Source organism: Delphinapterus leucas, chromosome 17 (genome assembly GCF_059928025.1).
Source record: "Delphinapterus leucas isolate spDelLeu-1000000601 "Yukka" chromosome 17, BTC_Dleu_Yukka2, whole genome shotgun sequence".
In the NCBI taxonomy this organism is placed as follows: domain Eukaryota; kingdom Metazoa; phylum Chordata; class Mammalia; order Artiodactyla; family Monodontidae; genus Delphinapterus; species Delphinapterus leucas.
Genome location: NC_143145.1, coordinates 76,893,965 through 76,913,521, shown reverse-complemented (window position 1 = coordinate 76,913,521; position 19,557 = coordinate 76,893,965). Strand labels below are relative to the sequence as shown.

Here is a 19,557-nt window from a genome sequence, read left to right as displayed (position 1 = left end):
ACTAAGAGTGAGGAAAGAAGCCACGGTGGTAGATGCTTTCTTATCAAAGGACCCTGTAAGGACACTATAACCAGGTTCCCCCTTGCAAGAATCAAAGACAAAATACTAGAGACGGTCCATGGGATCCTTACAGAATAACTAGAATAAGTGCATCCCTGCATCTAAACACTGAAAGCATTCGGAAAAAGTCACTCTGGGGCTTCCCTGGTGGCACAGTGGGTGAGAGTCCGCCTGCCGATGCAGGGGACGCGGGTTCGTGCCCCGGTCCGGGAGGATCCCACATGCCACAGGAGCGGCTGGGCCCGTGAGCCATGGCCGCTGAGCCTGCGCGTCCGGAGCCTGTGCTCCGCAACAGGAGAGGCCACAACAGCGAGAGGCCCGCATACCGCAAAAAAAAAAAAAAAAAAAAAAGTCACTCTGTGCACTTTGCATAAAAGGGATATATTACCTACAAAGAATCCCACGGAGTGACTTGAAATACCAAGAAAAAAAGAGAGAGATCTTCCCTCAGTATTTGTGCTACTGTGGGGGGAAAGGACTAGAGAATAAAAACAATGCCAGTTAAAAGCTTAAAAAAATGGTGATCAAGTGTGTCACGTGCGCAGACTTCCCTGGTGGTGTAGTGGTTAAGAATCCACCTGCCAGTGCAGGGGACACGGGTTCAAGCCCTCGTCCGGGAAGATCTGACATGCCGCGGAGTAACCAAGCCCGTGCGCCACAACTACTGAGCCTGTGCTCTAGAGCCCGTGCTCCGCAACAAGAGAAGCCACCACAATGAGAAGCCCGCGCACCGCAAGGAAGAGTAGCCCCCGCTCGCCGTAACTAGAGAAAGCCCGCGCGCGGCAACAAAGACCCAACGCAGCCAAAAAAAAAACAAAAGGTGTGCACTCAGGCGGATCACGGGTGCACTGGGCGGGTCACATGGGCTGGACACGTGCTCAGGGAGTGCCCAGCACCAGCCCTGGACAGAGGGAGAGCCACAAACCCAAGGGACACTGAACTCTGAAAATTCTGCCTCCCTTGAGCTTTACTTTCTTCCTTGCCATGTCCTTATACGGGGAAGCTTAATTTTCCACAGTAAGAAACACTCAGAGATGGTGAAACCTCAGCCTTCAAAACGTGATGGACTAATCAATCCTCCCTCCTCCAGACTAGCTACTCTTTCCAAATATGAGAAAATCAGACTAGACGCAAGCTCAATACAAGTTCCCCAAGGACAGATGCTCTTCTGGGGAAGGGGGAATAGAATGCTGCAATTCTCACAAACCATTGTTATCCTAAGCTAAACAAAGGTTTTGAAATTTTGGAATTCAGTAGTTGATGGGAATGTGTCATCGGAATAAGATAAATGCGTGGATAAATCAATAGCAGCCTGCGGTCTGCTGCACGCAGTCCACGGCTTTTATCTCACCTAGGGCGTCCACAGCCTGGCAGGCGCTGTACAGACGAGTACACTGAGAGTTGAGTTTTCCCAGCTCGCAGCCTGCAAGAAGTGGAACTAATATTTGATCCAGATATTTCAGGGACCAAAATCCGTATGCTTTCAAACACCCAGCTGTGCCAACAAGGATAACAATGAAATTCTTCATAAATAGGTAAAGAAAGATACATTGGGCACTCACTAGATTAAAACTAAAGCATTCATGTTTAAATATTGATTAAGAATATAAATTACTTGCACGATGTAAGAAAAATAACGGGCTAGCCCAGTAAAATTTAATTGGATGTGGAGAGGCGTATGTAACACATCCCGCTATCTTGTTCCAAGTCAAATGTCTTGTCAGCAAGTACTCAATATGTGAAGATTATCATGAGAATAACAGAATTTTAGGATGTAATTCAAATACTACACAACTGTGAAAACAATGCCCCCCCCGCAAAAAAAACTGTTGACCTTTAATAGCTGTTCTGTGTGGGTATACGATGAAATTCTAATTAATAATCTGCCATGATTAAAGTCTGGTTCAATAAAATGTAACAGAATATGATTTGGCAAATGTTGTGGGTATGATCTTTAAGAAGCAAAAATGTACCTTCCCTTATTTTCCCAAAATGATATTTAGCATTTCTTCTCATGGTGGTCACTTCCACAAAGATATTCCATTCCAAGTAACATCACTTCTTCCGAGTGGAAGTTGGCACAGGAAATACGTTTGAAAGGACGACAAACAATGCGGTTTCCTGGCTGCAGTCTCTCCCTGAGGGATCTTTTATAGTAACACCTCAGTTTCCGAGAACAGGTGAAGGGGGCAACGCTCTGCATAACTGGCTTTTCTGCATCAGTTGATGCCAGGTGTTAATTGTGCTAAGTTTTTTGTTCTACATTTTAAGACTTTAATAACCAGAGTATATTGAATTCAACTCAATTATCCTGCAGGTCACCCACCAAGCTGTGCCCGCCCCCTCCTTCTGTCTTCCCCGCCTCTTCCAAGGCACTCTTCTGGCAGAGACCCTTATGCGGTGTTCTCAGTGTAACGACTGCAGATCCCGTGGGTGCTTCCTTTCTAAACCTCCTTTTCTAATACTTCTGAAAACCCATCCGTGCCTCTTCTGCTACTTCCCAGGTTTCACTGAAATTCATCTCCTTATTTCTACTGGAGAGACTCCTTAAATTCAGCATCTTCTTCTCCCATCTTTCTCATTACAGTGACTTTCAGAACGCACGGTTGCTTCACTTTCTTAATGTGATATAACTACCTTTCTGCAAACGTAAAAGCTGAAGGTCTTTCCTACTGAGTTGTTTTCAAGTATTTTGTTAAGTCATCTTAAAAAAAAAAAAACCTTCATTTTTTAAAGCATCATTTTAAAAACACTTTCAGAGTCTATAAACTTGCCCTCCCATTTGCATTTCAATTTACCTCTTTACTTCAACTACCTTCCTACTCTGGTGTGTGCATAAAAAACTATTTTTCTAATATGGAAACATCAGGCTTCTCTTGTCAAGAGGCCACATTGCTGTGTTCCATCCATAAAGGATTCTTGATGTTTTCACTTTCTTAATTACCTACTTTTCAATGATTCCTCCTTAATAGTCACTCTTTTGGTAGTCTTGTCTAGTTCCCAAAATATATATATATATATATATATATATATACACACACACACACACACACACATTAGGTAAATAAACTACAATACTTTTTCCACCTTTTGGATATTATGAATAATGCTGTTATAAACATTTGTGTACAAATTTTTGTGTGGACGTATGTTTCCATTTCTCTCGGGTATATAGCTAGGAGTGGAACTACTGGGCATATGGTAACTAGATTTACCCTTTTAAGAACTGCCTAACTGTCTTCCAAAGTGGTTGCACCATTTTACCTTTCCACCAGCAGTGCGTGGTGTCCAGTTTCTCCACATCCTTACCAACATTTGTTATTATCTGATTTTTTTTTTATTATAGCTATTTTAGTGGGTATAAAGTAGTACCTCACTGTGGTTTTGGTTTGCATTTCCCTGAGAATATTTTTGTAATGAGGTTGATGTTGAAAACGAACAAACAAACAAAAACCACTTCAGGATGACAGAATACATTTTCTCTCTTTGCTTCTCTTCATCAGTCAGAGGTAGGGTTATTTCAGCCTTTAAAGAACTGCTTTATAAGTTAATCTAAGTTCCCTACAACGACTGTGACCACTTCACAAATGAGTCTTCTACATTTTAGCTGCCCTGCATTCAAGATCAGTTAAAGAATTTAAATAAAATTATTAAATCAATTTATTAAATCAAACGAAGCACCCCCAAATCATCTTTTGAAGCTTTTAGTAAATGGCAATAAATGAAAGCTTATAAAAAAGGAAAACACTGAAATTTATGCTCACAAAAGCAAGCAAACTGGACAAATTAGCATTTAAATGTTATACAGAATTTAGTTTTCAATTTTATAATTTCCTTCTGAAATTTCTTAACCTGAGAAAAGACTCTTTTGGCAGAGCTCCTGTGTTTTATTCAACAAATTTATATTCCGCACCAAAATGAAAAGAAGTTGATTTGTGAGAAGCTCTACAAAGAACCATAAATAGATACAGTTTAAGTTTTGTGTCCTGTAACATTTTTGGCAAGGAAAGATGTACTGAGTGGATGTCAACTAACAGTGCTGGGGAGGTATTTGGGCTAAACTATATTGCACCTGTCCTCTCTTTAGCAAACTTGCTTGGCATTTAGCAGCACCTATACGGAAGATATTTCCACAGTGAAAATAGTTACTGCTACATAGGAAATTATTAGGTCAACTAAAAAACTGGCATATGGTTGTTTGCTTAGATAAAAATATTGTATCAGTATTAAATTTCCTGAAGTTGAAAACTCTACTGTGTAAATGTAAGAGAATATTATTATTTAGAGGAAATGCTCACTGAAATATTTGGGGGTGAAGGGCTTTATGCAAGTAACTTACTCTTGAATCATTCAGAAAAATGTTATGTATATATATTATTTGTGTGTGTATGTGTGAATACATGTCAATCTAGATGTATATGGAAGAGAAACAGCAAACAATAAAGCAAATAGAGTAAAAAAAAATACTGTGATTTACAGTCAATTAAGGTATCGACAATTTCAAATTTACTAATCATAAAAAGAAATTTTGAATAAGATTGTAAATAAATTTATGAAAATAATAAAACCATATTGAAAAAACTATATATTATGTATATATTTTTCCCCAAAATATCAGTGGTTTGGTATATTAGAGACAAGAGATGGGCTAAGGAGCAGATTCATGGCAGTACATGAATATATACCAAAAATAATCATTCTGTTAATGTTCCATTTTAACGTTCAAATGAGAAATGTAAAGAAGTTTTCTTTTTATTTTGCTTTAATGAATACAGGTATTCATTTTTAATCTTTATTTTTATAAATAATTTTATTTTGAATATAATTTTTCAATTGAATAATTTTATTCACAAATGTATATATTTATACTTTTGTTTAACACCCCCTTTAACTTCCAAAAGTGCCCTATAAATTATAGGATCATTCAACTTTTAGTCAATGATCTTAATTGATCAAGTGATCTTTCTTCTAAATTCCCACCCATTGGTCAACAAGGTAACGGAGTTGATATTTGATTAAATATCTAATCTAATAAAAACTTAATCCAGTCTGACTAAATGGCCCCTTTAGGCACTGCTCATTCTCTCTGGGAAAATCTTTTTAGTGTTTCACATTGACTCCCCTCTCACTGCTTCTCTCCTTGAGGTTGTATCCAGGTAACCTATGTGACTTGGTAGGGAAAGGATGGGCCTCAGCCTCCTCTGGTCTCCAGGGGTATTACCTGGAGATGGTCCCTTGTCACCCGGTTGTTGTGAGCCCCAGAGGACTCCAAAGCTCATGTCTACACAGTGATCTGGTGAAGCTTCACCTCACCTCCTTCAGTGGAGATGGAAGGATAGAGCTAGTCAGAGTAGGTCAAGACTTCACTAGAACTTCTAGGCTAATTCATCTCTCTCTAAATCACAGTTCACTAGTATGCCTGTCTTGAGTGGAGGATATAATATAATATTCACAGCTGTGTACCTAAACACACAGACACAGAGTTCAGTGTTCCTATATGCCCACATATCTGTTAATGTTAGAGTGCTGTAGTATAACCAGAGCTTGGTATGACCTAATTAATATTTTTAATGGACTATGACAAAAAAAAAATCAGGAGAAATGAACTAAGATTAGCTGTAGACATTAGGTTTGGAAAAGAAAGATTGAGGCTTTGATCAAAACAGAAAGAAATTAGAAAGAATATTACCCAAAATAGTGAGTCTATACAGACTGAGAGGCAAGTACCACACCACCAGAGAGAAGTCGAAACCTCCTCTGCAAAATGCAGGTGCTTAGGGACTTCCCTGGCGGCCCAGTGGTTGACTCTGCGCTCCTAATGCTGGTGGCATGGGTTCGATCCCTGGTCGGAAAACTAAGAGCCCGCATGGCATGGCCAAAAAAGGAAAGAAAATTAGGGGACCCAACAAAATGCAGGTGCTTATTTGTCAGGAACGGCTTGAGGACAGAAGGCAAGGACATAGATTTTGTGACTTCTCAAAGGTCTTTCTAATGATGCAATAAATATTCTTAAGGAAAAAAATGGATTCTGGCAACAAGAAGAAAAGGTATATCTTTTGATATATAGGGGGAAAGGGCATATCTGTATGCCTAAGGACAAACACATTATTTAAAATCTAATGTTATTTAATGTTACTTCATTTTTCACTAAAGCCAGTAACAACTGTGATTTTTCAGTCGCTAAGATCCCAAGTTCTATGTGTGTTTCTTAAAATTTCCCCATTTTTTGACCACTGATAATATTTTGAACAGTCTTTATCTTAAATACACATTCTTCCATTTTTGTGATAGGCAGATATTTTTGTTAATATTATTTTTATGTGTTCTTTTTAAATCGCCTAGTATTATATGAGTTTGCACATTTATTCATATTGGGCTATGTTGTATTTTCAGTTGATTTCATAGGTGGACTTGATGCACACTCCTACTACCAGGATCATGTTGAGTTAAAGCCTGTTCATCTGTAAGTAAAGGTGTGATGAGATGGAAAATATTAATCCTTCTAACCTGGCCAAAACTAACCAAACCTGAAATAATTTGGACCTACCACTACTAATCATTGGTTTAATTTTCCACTCATATTTGAAACACACCTTTCACATGTAACCCAACATTATCATTATTATTTTTCATTCCAAAAGGGATTTGAAGTCGGTACCATTGTTTATGTTTCTAAAGTGATAGTTTTATTTTATTTTTTTTATCAGTAGTTGATTGCCAAATTGAAGGGAAAAAAGGATGATTTAGTCTACAAAAGAGAAACTTAATATGTGTCTTGGGGGCAAGGGAAAAGGGAAGAAAGACTAGGTTGGGATCCATGCTCTACCTGTGTGGTCCCAGGGGCCTCCCTTGAAGTCTCTGAGACTTGGTTCTGTCACCTGGTCTCTAGTTTCATAGGTGGAGGAGGGAGGATGGATTCAATGGGATAAGGTATGTAGAGCATCTGTAAAGTTTCCCATGACTGTGCCTAGTACTCAAATATTTGACTAACCGGAAGGAAGTCAACAACTACAACAAAAACACCTCAAACTGGACAGATTTCAGTTGAGTATAAGGAAGGAATCATGGTCACTTGATTGATAAAATACTAGAAGACAAGAAAATAGATACCATGACTCCATTCCTAGAAAACTCTAAGTAGCAAATAGACCACTGTATAAAATAATAGATATCATGTGCACTTTGCGTCTATTATCTCACTTCATCCTCATGAAACTACTGTAATGTACTAATTCGTAGTCCATTCTATAAATAGACTACTACATCTATGAGGTTCATAGATGATAGACAACCTTCCCAAAATCTATCAAGTAGCCAGTGATGGAGCTGGGGTCTTTCCCTCAACATGACACTGTGGACCTGCTCGGACGACCTTCCGATTCTTTTGGCTCAGTGCTCTGTAATTTCATGGAGACAGAGGAAATTTGGAGAGCAGTCACTGGTGTAAGAAACACGCATGAAAGTCTTCGTCAGCTGCCTCTTTGCCACAGTGGTTCCTGCCCAAATCTGTACCCCCTTCCCCAGCTTCTTTGGGGCGGAAGCCCTGAGAAACCTGCACTGGTTACTCCACCTCCCCATGTGGAATTAACTCGATTCCAGCAGAATGAGCTGAAGGAAACACAGTTCACAGGCTACACAAATCAGCACTGTGCCTGTCACATGAGAGATGTTTAAATATATGTTGGTTTCTTAAAGCCAACCTAATCTGGAAATACATTCACCCCATATAACGTTCCAGGACCAAGCAGCAGTCACCTCATTACTCATGCTACTGAGTGCTCATAAATGATCCACTCCAGAAGTGGGTATCTGTGGATGTGGGGAACTTGGCAGGGATTGTGACAATAACAAAGATGATCAGAGCAACTGGAAGTGAGAAAAGAACTGAAACAAGGCCTAGCGGTGACTTAGAGAGTCTTCTATATATTTGTTATGTGAAAAGAGGATGATGGATGATGTCTTTCATCTCCACTGTGAAAAATATAACTCAGCAGAGAAATTGCAGTATGAAAGATGTCGGTCAGATGTCAGAAAGATCTTACTATTAGGGGAGGTTATTAAAAAATGCCAATTGATTACTGACGGTAATGGAATCTCCTTTCTTAAATGACACTCGTGTATCCATGTGCCTGAAAAGGGTGTCCCTGTGGCATGGCCCAGAGGCAAGTGACTTCTGTCTCTGTTTCCTAAAGTCCCTTCAATCTCTGTGAATCCAGAACACATGAAACGTCCCGGCAAGTTTACCTAAAAGGCTTTGATCAACTCCACTCCCTCCTCAAAGGGCTTTCTCCTTTTTTTTTTTTTTTTTTGAAGTATAGTTAATTTACAATGTTGTATCAATCTCTGCTGTACAGCAAAGTGACTCAGTTATACCCATATATGCATTCTTTTTTAATATTCTTTTCCATTATGGTTTATCACAGGAGATTGGATATAGTTCCCTGTGCTCTACAGTAGGACCTTGTTGTTTATCCATTCTAAATGTAATAGTTTGCATCTACCAACCCCCAACTCCCAGTCCCTCCCTCCCCCACCCCCCTCCCCCTTGGCAACCACAAGTCTGTTCTCTATGTCTATGAGTCTGTTTCTGTTTCGTAGATAGGTTCATTTGTGTTATATTTTAGATTCCACATATAAGTGATATCAGATGGTATTTATCGTTCTCTTTCTGACTTACTTCACTTAGTATGATAATCTCTAGTTGCACCAAAGGGCTTTCTCAACTCCCCTGTTCACTGCTGACCTCCCACACCTTTTCAGCTGAATGTGGCTTCCACTACAGGCTGCAGAAAGCAAGAGAACAAGTTTCTACTTTGATAGATGATGCATATCATTATGTCAGATGAATATGGAATGCCTTTCAACCATGGAGGGAGCAGGAATCGGCAAGATCAAACTAAACCCAAATTAAAATCATTGTGCATGAAACAATTTAAGAGGTCAATGGGTGCCCCCCTCAGGTATGCAAATATGGCAGAGTTTATCCAGTTGGCATCAACCAGCCTGCTTGATTTCTTTTAATAAAAGCCTTTGTATTGGATTCCATTGTAACCAGCTCAGGGATGCCACATCCATTGTACCAGCAAGACTGGAGGAAAAGCCAATCTTCTGAACTAAATCGTTAGAGGGGGCATGAACCCTGGCTTTTAACCTTCGTTAAGGCTCTAAGTTCCATAGAGTACAAAGCCAGGTTTATGAAGAAGCCACTTTATGAAGGAGATCGGGAGAATCTTTATCATATTCCTGGGAACATGGATATAGATGGGTAACTTTCAACTCCAGATGGGTGGTTACATTCATTGCAGACTTGTACAGGGAGCCCTCATTCTTGTGTTTGATTGTGTCACTGCTCGCAATCATAAAGTGCACTTTTCCAGGGCCCACAGTCCAACTGGGTGTGAATATGTGCACTGGGGTGATGTGATGTGAGGCAGTTCACACGTGGATTTGGTCTTTCATGCTTTGTCTCTCTTTAAAGTACCAGCATCAACAAATGAACTTATTTACAAAACAGAAACAGACTCAGACACAGAAAACAAACTTATGGTTACCAAAGGGGAAAGGGGGGGAGGGGTAAATTTGGAGTTTGGGATTAACAGATACACACTACGATATATAAAACAGATAAGCAATAAGGACCTACTGTATAACACAGGGAACCATATTCAATATCTTGTAATAACGTATAATGGAAAAGAATCTGAAAAGCGGTATATACATATGTGTGTGCACGCGTGTGCGTATATCTGAATCACTTCGCTATATGCCGAAAACTAACACAACATTGTAAATCAACTATATTTAAATTAAAAAAAAAAAAAGTAATGGCACCAAGCTATCAAGACCCACTGGTTACATAAATTGGTTTACTTCCATTTACAACTGTTTCTTGGTCACTCAGAACATGTGTACCAGGCCCTGGGCTGGAGATACAAAGATGAGTAATACTTGGGCTTGACCTCCAGCCGTGAATGATCTAGTAGAGGAGACCTACATAGAAATAAGTAGATACAAAACAACGTCCCCAAGGCAATTTTTTGCAGAAGAGGGAACGTTTACTTCTCACTTGGGGAGAGAAGGCACCACTGGGAGATGATGCCCGAGCTGATGTTGGAAAGACGATGAAGAGTTTATCAAAAGCAGAAGAAGAAAACGAACGTCCCCCGCATGGAGGCCACGCTGCAGCGGGGAAAGTGGAAAGCTGCGCATATCTAGTCTGGCCGTCCCCCCCATTCTCACATAAAGTCAGCAGCCTACGAGGAAGCAGATGTTTAAGCCGCGAGGGAACCTTGGCTCCTGGTGGGGATGCTCTGAGGTCCTCAGCAGCCATTGCTGCACCATCTAAACAATGGCATCCTTTATGCCTAAGGCCATGGAGACGCTTCCAGTGATTGATTGTTGTCTGGGTCTGGCCTGGGGATACGTGACACACGGGTCAAGGGGAGCCTGTTCTGGGGACCACTGTCTTGCCATGGCTGCAAATGAGGGAGCTGTAACTCTCAACATAAGTACATCCTGCTTCTCTGCCAGCGTCTCCTCCATTGCTGCTCCTACACCACCTTTCACAATGGGGAAACGGTCAGGACAAGGGCTGCTCACCTGGTCATCAGCGGCTTTGAAGAGGACACCTCCGCGGCAGCTCACGGTGGAAGCAGCAGCTACCCCAGAGGGAGGGGCTAACAGAAGCAGGAAGAAGCATAGCTTGGCATAAATCCACGCAGCTCTGAAAGAGATACAGATATTCAGGGAGTGATGTCAGAGCGAGCAACTGAATTACTTTAAGTTTTGTCAAAATCATCATAATGGTTAGCAACCGGGTGGTGGGACAATTAAGCTGCATGTAGCAGTAACTCTTCACATAAAAATAATTAGACCCAGGCAGCTTATCAAAGAAAGACAGCAGTGGAATCTCAGGACTGAGTTTCACAAGAGAAGTAGAGAGATCTGATGATGCTAGAAATTTCCATGAGGAGAAATTTCCATGAGGAAGACACCCTGTGACTGCAGTTAAGAAAGACGTGATGAAAAAAGCTTCTCCTGTTACTTTTAGCCAATCTTTTTCTAAGGTTTCCAAATGAGAACTTGACTTTTCTCTGGTATCTTGACTTGTCTGATTGCCTTTGCAGGAGGCTAATTTTTCTTCACAAAAATTGTTACATGCTCTGTGGTCACCGCTGACAGAGTGTCTGCTATTGCAACCAAGTACCAGAACACAGACGCAGCTGCCCCCCATTTCAGGCTGGCACTGCCGTCAGCTCCACTGGACCTCCACCCCTCACAGCCCAGACTCAGAGGGCATCCGCCTCTGACGATCGGGCTGCTGGACGGAACCAGACATGGTCACATCCATCTCCGCTCTTTCCTGAGAACGGGTGTTTTGTATCAGTATCCTTACAAGTCGGTGCCAGGCCATTCTGCATGTACAAAATCTACATTAAAAACCAGCCAGGAGGACAAATCAAAGGGATGTGTGTGGGTGTGTGTGGGAGATGCGGAGGTGAGAATGATGTGCTTTCAAACCCTGATTTAACAACCAATAAACACCGATGGGGAACCATCATTTACCCCATCCCTCCTCCATGTCTTGACCAGCCGCCTGAAGACTAATAAAATGATAGCTCTCTGGCTATAGCCTGTTTTCATTTGTTCTTGACTGGCTTTCACACCTTCCTATCCCTCTATCTATGTGTCTGTCCCTGTGGCACGCAGAGCCAGGTGTCTGTGACCTGCTCATAGGATGGCGGCTCACTTTTCCCATTACTGAGGGTGCAGTTCTGTTGCCTGAGGGCAACCATCAGTCCCTGGAAAGATGGGCACTTACAGCACTTAGGGCTCACCGCTCTCCCTGGCTTTGGGGAGCCTTCCCTTTGTCACTGGCATTCATGACTTTTTGATCCATCCTAGGAAATGATTATACTATTTTAGGGACAATGTAAGAACACACCTAATGTGTAGCTATTTGACCAAGTAGCAGTGAGATGGCTGTGTTTATATGGTTCCCGCAGTTGTGACTCATCCCTACACTGGCCAGTTCATGCACCATTGTCCTTGCTAGGATGGAACGAGGCCACCAACCGCGCAGCCGGCCACACGCGAGAGGGCCTCCACAACTGATGGTCAGTCATCCTCACTGGGGACACAAAGACCCTCTCGTTTGACACACGGCCTCACGCACTGCCCCCAGAGCCTCGAGGAGCCCGGTCCTCGTGCTGCCTTGTGAAGCACATAAAGCCTTTTCCAAAATGAGAAAGCTCGTATCTAAACGGTGCCCCCCCCAGGGAAGCTGTCAATTCCTGTCTCTCCCAGAATCTCAGGATTCTTCTCAGTACTTGTCATTGATGTCAATGAGAAGAAAGTAGATTTCTGTAGTGGTGTGGAGACACGGAGCATCTCCCCCCGAAAAAAAACGCATCAGCATAAGCAAGAGTAACTTCATTCACACCTGTTCCCAAGAGAAAGTATACACTGATTTTAAACTTAAAGGTAATGAAGATAAACCAAATTTTATATTTAATATATATTTTTCATTTTATAGTTACATCAAAAATATATATAATCCTCATGTTATGACAGGTTCTGGGAAGAAACAAGACATAATAAAGAATGTACAAAACACAGAGTCAAGAACACATACACATACACACACACACACACACACACACACAGGAAGTGACAGAGAGACTTAAAAAAGCAATAGAAAAAGAGACAATGACAGGCCTATCAGGAGACACACTTTGAAATAACAACACTATCTTATCATTTGATTTCATTCTGCCTCGAGGGTAGGTACCCTCAGGTAACTGCCAACATACCTACAAAATCTGCCCAAAAAAATGATCTTAAGGATCCCAAAACTCAAACTCTTCTACCCAGACTAATTGATCCATCATTAAAAGAGTGATAACTAGACATTCCATGTCTCCAGAGGTGATGCAATAAGGCACAGCACCATCTATGAAATATCTTGGGCTGACTGATCTTGGACTGAAAGTGTAGAAAATACAAGAATAACACAATAAGTTAAATCTCACCACAAGGAAGCAATCAGCCACTCTAGAATGTGGGAAATAGTACAGGGCAAATGAAAAAAAAGCGGGAGGGGGGACTTACCATTTAAAAGGGATTTAAGAGACATACGAGTCAAATACAGTGTGTTTACCTTGTTTGGATTCTGGTTTCAACAAACCGACTGTAATGAGATGATTTTAGACAATTGGGGAAATGCAAATATGGACTGGACGGGAAACGATATTAAGGAATTGTTGCCTATTTTGATAGATATGCTAATAAATAGGTTTTAACAAAAGAAGAAAAATTTTTTATCACTTGAGCAGAGTTTCTGAACCTCAGCACTGTTAACTCTGGACCCAGATAATTCTTTGTAGTAGGGGCTGCCCTGTGCATTTTGGGATATTTAGCAACATCCTTGGCCTCTGCCCACTAGACACCAGTAGCGGGCGCGCGCGCGCGCACACACACACGGCCAAATTGTGGCAAACAACTGGTAAATGTCCCCGGCTAGGAAGAATCACCGAGTTAGGGAATCATCACTGAGATGTGCCAATGAGTGACACACAAGACATGACGTCTAGGATTTGCTTTTAATACTCTAGCCAAAAAAATAAATAATAAAGTTGTGGTGACTACATGAAACTTAATTAAATAATTTTTATTTTAGTTGAAGCTGGATACTGAGAACATAGGGATTCATAATACCATTCTCTTTACTTCTGTGTGTGTATGTTTGACTTTTAAAAATCCATCTGTTAATAAAACCTAAGGCAGAGTGGTCAATAGGCTTTCCTTTCAATGCCTCCTCTCCCAGTTGCTTCATTGTCTTATTAGAAAACTCCTTGCAGACGTATTTCCCAATGCCTGAAGTAACACTCCAGCATTCCTACCTGGCATCATAGGGACAGGCTCAGCCTACTTCGCAGCTTTTCCAATCCGTGTTGCTAAAGCCCCAAAGCAGAAAATAGTAACTATAAGTAGAGGTGACGTGAAAGATAAATGTAGTGGGTACCTAGACGTTCCCCCGACGCCCACCAATACTATCACTAACAAAGAAAGAAAACGCCTTCCCCTGCTGCCTTATCCCATTCTAGAAGAGTCACCTGTTGGATGGATGAATAAACTTCCACAACTTGAATCTTCCTTCGGAGTAAAAGGTTATATAAAACTATAAAAATCCCACCATTATAATCTCATCCCTTTATCTTTCCATTTAAATCCTTGTTCAACTCAGTGGGGTCAAAGGGCTAGATATTTGGGCTACATCTTTCAGAATGTAGAGAAATAGGAGAGCAGAGAAAGCGTGATAAGTGATAAGGAGAGAACTGCAGGGCTCCCGCCCCTGAGGGGTGAGGAGGGAACAGAATTTACAGGGAGAAGAGTGGCTTCCAAAAAGTGAAACTGGGAAGTTGAACATTTTTTTCAGCTATTTCAAATTACGATGAAAAAGTCCATTCCGAGCCATAGAGTCACTGAACTGAGTTAATGGAAGAGAATATCTGGATGCGGATATAAAATAAGTATGAAACACCGTCTCCACTGGCACCCTGCTTATAATTTAGTTGGCAGGAAAAAACTTACATACCTGAGTGAAACAATCAGTGCACAATTAGTTGTGAAGCTGAAAGCCCTTCGCTACACATGGGGTCCAGCTGATAGCATAAGAATTGCCATTAGCAGGATGAGAAAACAACACGGCCGAGGTAGAAGTGGAATCTTCGTGGAGGAGAAGAGATTTCAACTGAACCTCAGAGATGAATAGGTTTGGATCAGCTAAGACTTTTCACAAGAGAGAAACAAAAGTATCCAACAAATATTTATTAGGTGCCAACTATATAGCAGACACTGTGTTGAGGCTGATACTGTACGAAGATGCTAGAGCCAAAGCCCTCACGTTCCAAACGCTTACCACCTGGTATGGAGTCAGGAAGATGCACAGAGTCTTTGTCAAATGTGTGGAGACAAGAATGACTGGAGATGAGAGTGTGTATCCCAGAGAAACAGAACCAATAGGGTGTGTGTCTGGAGAGAGAGAGATTTTAAGAAATCCGCTCATGTGATCACAGGGCAGGCAAGTCCAAATCTGCAGGGTAGGCAGGCACACTAGAGACCCAGGAAGAGTTGACACTGCATCTGGAGTCCAAAGGCAGTCTGGAGGCAGAATTCCTTCTTCCTCCGGGGACCTCAGTCTTTTCTCTTAATGCCTTCCAACTGATTGAACATGACCTACCCACATTATGGAGGGAGTCTACTTTACTCAGTCTATTGATTTAAATGTTAATCTCTTCTAAAAAAAAAAAAAGGAAAGATACCTTCACAGTGACTTTTAGACTTGTGTTTGACCAAATATCCGGGTACTATGGCCTAGCCAAATTGACACTTAAAATTAACCATCACAGGGTGGGATTATGTAAGGGCCATAGGTGGTATGAAAGCCAGACCTGGATGGTTCTTCAGCAGTCAGCCAACGGAAGGCTATAGGAAGGTTAGGCTAGGGCTGTAGCTAGCGGTTCGCAGACGTAATACTACGCTGTCATCTTTACCCCAGGGCCACCAAAGGCAATACCTTTACATCACTCCCCATTTGCTATGTGGCTGACACGTCTTTCCCAGGAAACCGCAAGTCCTCCCCTCTGACGTTTACACCTGCTTGCCCCACCCTGATCTGAAAAGCAGGGAGCCCAGGTGTTTTGCTTGCTTATTGCTACCGCCACGGGCACAGACAGCAGAAGGCACATTTTGCCTTTTGAAAAGCCTGGATGAATAAAAAGGAAATTTGGTTTTCAATTTTGAAGTCTTTTAAAGCACTTCATCCTTTCTGTTTCAGGTCGAAATAAGTAATGACGCTGACTCTGGAAATGCGGCTGCTGAACTTGACTTAGGAAGCAAAGCACCAATGACAGCACCTCTCTGCATTGACACGTCTCACTTTCTTCCAGAGGATGGACTATACCTCCCACTTTCCCACGAATCACAGAGTTCTCCAGGCACGGCCTATGTGTTATTAGCATTGTTCGCTAGATGAGTTGTAGGTGCTTGGGTGGGTGTTTTTTTTAGTCATTTCCTTCTTACATGAATACTTGTAAATTGTACCCCAAAATTGGTTTTTAATCTTTTAACAATATTTAATGTGAGGCATGCAAAATGAGAAACATTCTGTGAAGGCTTTCCACAGTCAATTCTAAGAGAAATGTGGGTTTGTGCAGTTGAGATGTCAAGTCCCCATTGCTGACTGCGGTGATCTCAGGCCTGACGGGAGTTCTCATAGTGGACGTTAGCCGGGGTTCCTCGGCAGGAAGTTAGATGCGGTGACAGATGACAAATGGGTACAGATGGTGGATGGGGCTTTCAGACTGAGTACAGATCATTTTTTCAACACCACAGACAAAATAGAGAGTCCTCCTTTGTTCTCGACTTTCCAAAACCCAGAATCATATTATGGCAATCTAAATGCTCAGATGCTTGCATGATATCTCGTTCTTCCTATGTTCTGAAAAAATATATATCACGGGCGTATGAAAGAGTGAAATGACCAGAACACCTTTCCCGTTTGGAGGGAATCTGGTATCTCTGAGGTTCAGATTTTCTACCCTTTCTCCCAGTTCTGACACTGGCGTCAGACCTAAATATACAGCTTATAGGTTTATGGGACAGAAATCACAACCAGAAATCTGTGATCAGGAATGTTGCTCTTAAGATATTCCAAAAAGTATTAAAATAGTGTGGAATTCTCTATAATACTTCTAAAGAAGATGTTTATATTTGTTCTGAATCAACTTTTCTTTCTCCTACCCCATCCCAAGAACCAAGAAAGTAATATGGGAAACAATATTCCATGGGAAAAGGACTGTTGAAAACATATCACAGTTTTTTCCTTCATATCTTTCAATTATTATTTCCCATATCAAAATAAGCTTTGCTCACTTTGTGTAACAACCAAGATGAGGCCTCCTATAGGGCCCGAAATTGTGTCTACGTGCAGTATTTAATCCAGAAGTTAACTTGGCCCATACATCTCTAAGTCGGTCTACAAACCATCTTAAATTGTGTCCAATTTTTTGTATGTGTGTAGAGGTTTTTATTTTCCTTCTTCTCTTTTGAAGCCCATATATTTTATAAGATTCTTTTAAGAATCAGAATTTATGCAATAAAGTTGGCCCTGGTTCCTTCCAGTTCATGACAGACACCGTAGGCTTTCCGGAGGTCTATTGTACTCACAGCCTCTGGGCTGTGCCCTGTCAGTCAGCTGACACTCACTGAATCCCATCACTTTTCATTCCACTGAATAAACCCAAATTCAAAATGAAGAGGAGATAGCAGGGACTGGGGAGAAGGGCCAGTCCAAGCCGACTTGTACAGTTGGGGGCTGGAGCCTAGGGGATTTGGTGATTTGTCCGAAGCCCTGCTGTATACAGAGGGCACAGGCTATGACCGAAGGAAGGAGAAGCCGGAGGGCAAAAGGGGGAGAAGGTTGGGTCCCCAGCCCACCACTGTGGACTTGGGCAGTGTTAGACATCTCGGTCCTGGAGATTTCCTCATCTGTAAAGTAGAACAACAATCCCTCCCAAGGGTAAGGTGAGGATTAGCTGAAAATATAAAAACTACTGTGTAAACTGTGAAGCATGCCACAATTGAAAGAGGCAGTTACCACTGTCATGTCAGAACAACAAGTTGGATCCTGTCCGGAGCTCTTGTTACCCATTCAAGTGCTGTGCAAAGCCCATGCAAACCCCAAACTCTTCCAAGTTTTCTAAAAAGTAGCTTGAAAAAATTGCCCATATTTAAGAGATTAGAAATAGTATACACTAAACACTGCATTTCTTAATTTAAAAATAACTTTTACATTCAAATTCCAAGACGAATACATATTATTATGGAGAAAACTAATAGCATATAAAAAATGTAGAAAATCAGTAAGACAGATGAGTAAAAATAACATTTAAATATTTTAAACTGTCATTTCATTACACACACACACACACACGCACAAACAAAACACAGTAAACTTCACAAAACAGTACCACACTAACTAGTGTTGCTGTTTCACCTTCGTATAAATTTGAACATACTTCTACAATGCACTGCAGGGTCCTAGATCTTGTCTAACTGCAGATTTGAGGAGGAAATCCTCACATTAGTGATCTTTCTATGGATATTCAATATAGGCAACTACTTAATATGGTACGTGTGTTTTTAGTTTTTAATCTTTCTTCATTTAAGTTATAACTGTTTCAATCCCCAATCCCAGCAATCCATAATGGTAACTCTAAAGTTCCAGAAAATTTGCCACTCATCAGAAACAAGTCAGATAGATCTCCCATCTCCCGTCCCTCCCACTGGGCCCCTCCCTGCCTCTCCTCTTCCTGGCCAGTCTTTAGAGGTTCTGCTTACTTAAGACCAAGGGATGAAAAGAAGCACAGGCTTGGCGGTAACACTCAGCAGCCACCCCTTGATCCGGGTAATTCCAACACAGCACTGTCCAGCTTGCTGCCTCTTAGCAGTGAGAGTTCCCAGGTTTTGCAGCTTCTGCCTCCTGTTTTAGGGAATGTACGCTGCACCGTGCATCACGCAGCAGGGTTTTCGACAAAAACATGTTCACTCTATCTACACTCTTGCTGAATCTTGGCTTCTCTGTATGCAAAGTGTGTGTCTGGTCAGAGCAACTCGTATATTTAGCCTGTATTCATTTGCTACCATCTCCTCATCCTAAAAGATGGTCCAACTCCAGGTTCCAGCGCTCTCCTCAGAAGTGGTCTCGATTTAGCTGGAGATGCGTCCCCCAGTGCCCATGAGCCCCTAGTGCTGACTGGAATGGAGACACGAAAGTTAAAACCACAGGTTTTTTCCTCTTTGAACCATCCTGGCATCGTGTCTTGTGAACCCTGCCCAACCCTGCCCCAGGCCGTGTCTTCTATCTTGGTCAATGACTTTTCTTAAAGATAAGAAAAGTGTGTGAAGTCACAGGCAGCTGGGATTTTACCTTCAAAGCAGCACAAGTTAATCAATGGAATTACAGTGGTTGACAGGGTTAGAGAATTCCCAAGGGACAGAAGACATACTGGGGTGTGGAACTGCCTAGATCAGAGAAATCCAGAACGTCTCTTAGGAAAAGCTCTAAGCTAGTACATCCACAAGTATCTTAGCCTTCCACCCGCCATAGAGTGTGAGGGTATGTGTCCCTGAAACAAAAACTTATGTCCATCTCACTCCGACCTGAGGGGCTATTGCCTCACTTGTTTTGAAGATAACGTGACATCCTGCCTAGCATCCTTCTTTCTTTTTTCCTCCAGAAAAAATAAGCCTTGCTATTTCCTATAGACCTAAATAAGGGGAGCAGCCAGCTTCAAGAGGCTGGATCTAACAAAATATGGCAGGGCTGCCATCTGTCTCACTTAATGGATGGGATGCTCGCTCGTGATTGAGAGGAATTCGTCTTCATCAACATCAGCTGAAATGTACGTTGCAAATCTGGAGAGAACCATCGTG

At 41.7% G+C, this 19,557-nt stretch overlaps 1 protein-coding gene across 2 annotated transcripts in view; it reads left to right on the top strand.

Moving 5' to 3' along the window:
• Positions 1-19,336, top strand: part of NKAIN3 (sodium/potassium transporting ATPase interacting 3) — a 524,566-nt gene extending 505,230 nt beyond the window's left edge. The window contains exons 6-7 of one of the 2 annotated variants that reach the window (XM_089899104.1): positions 6,454-6,523; positions 15,899-19,336. In XM_089899104.1, the coding sequence (XP_089755230.1) occupies positions 6,454-6,523; positions 15,899-15,908 (80 nt within the window). In that variant the 3' untranslated portion in view covers positions 15,909-19,336. The remainder of the gene's footprint in view (positions 1-6,453; positions 6,524-15,898) is intronic. The other variant, XM_089899105.1, reaches the window with a different exon arrangement.
• Positions 19,337-19,557: the final 221 nt, after the last annotated feature.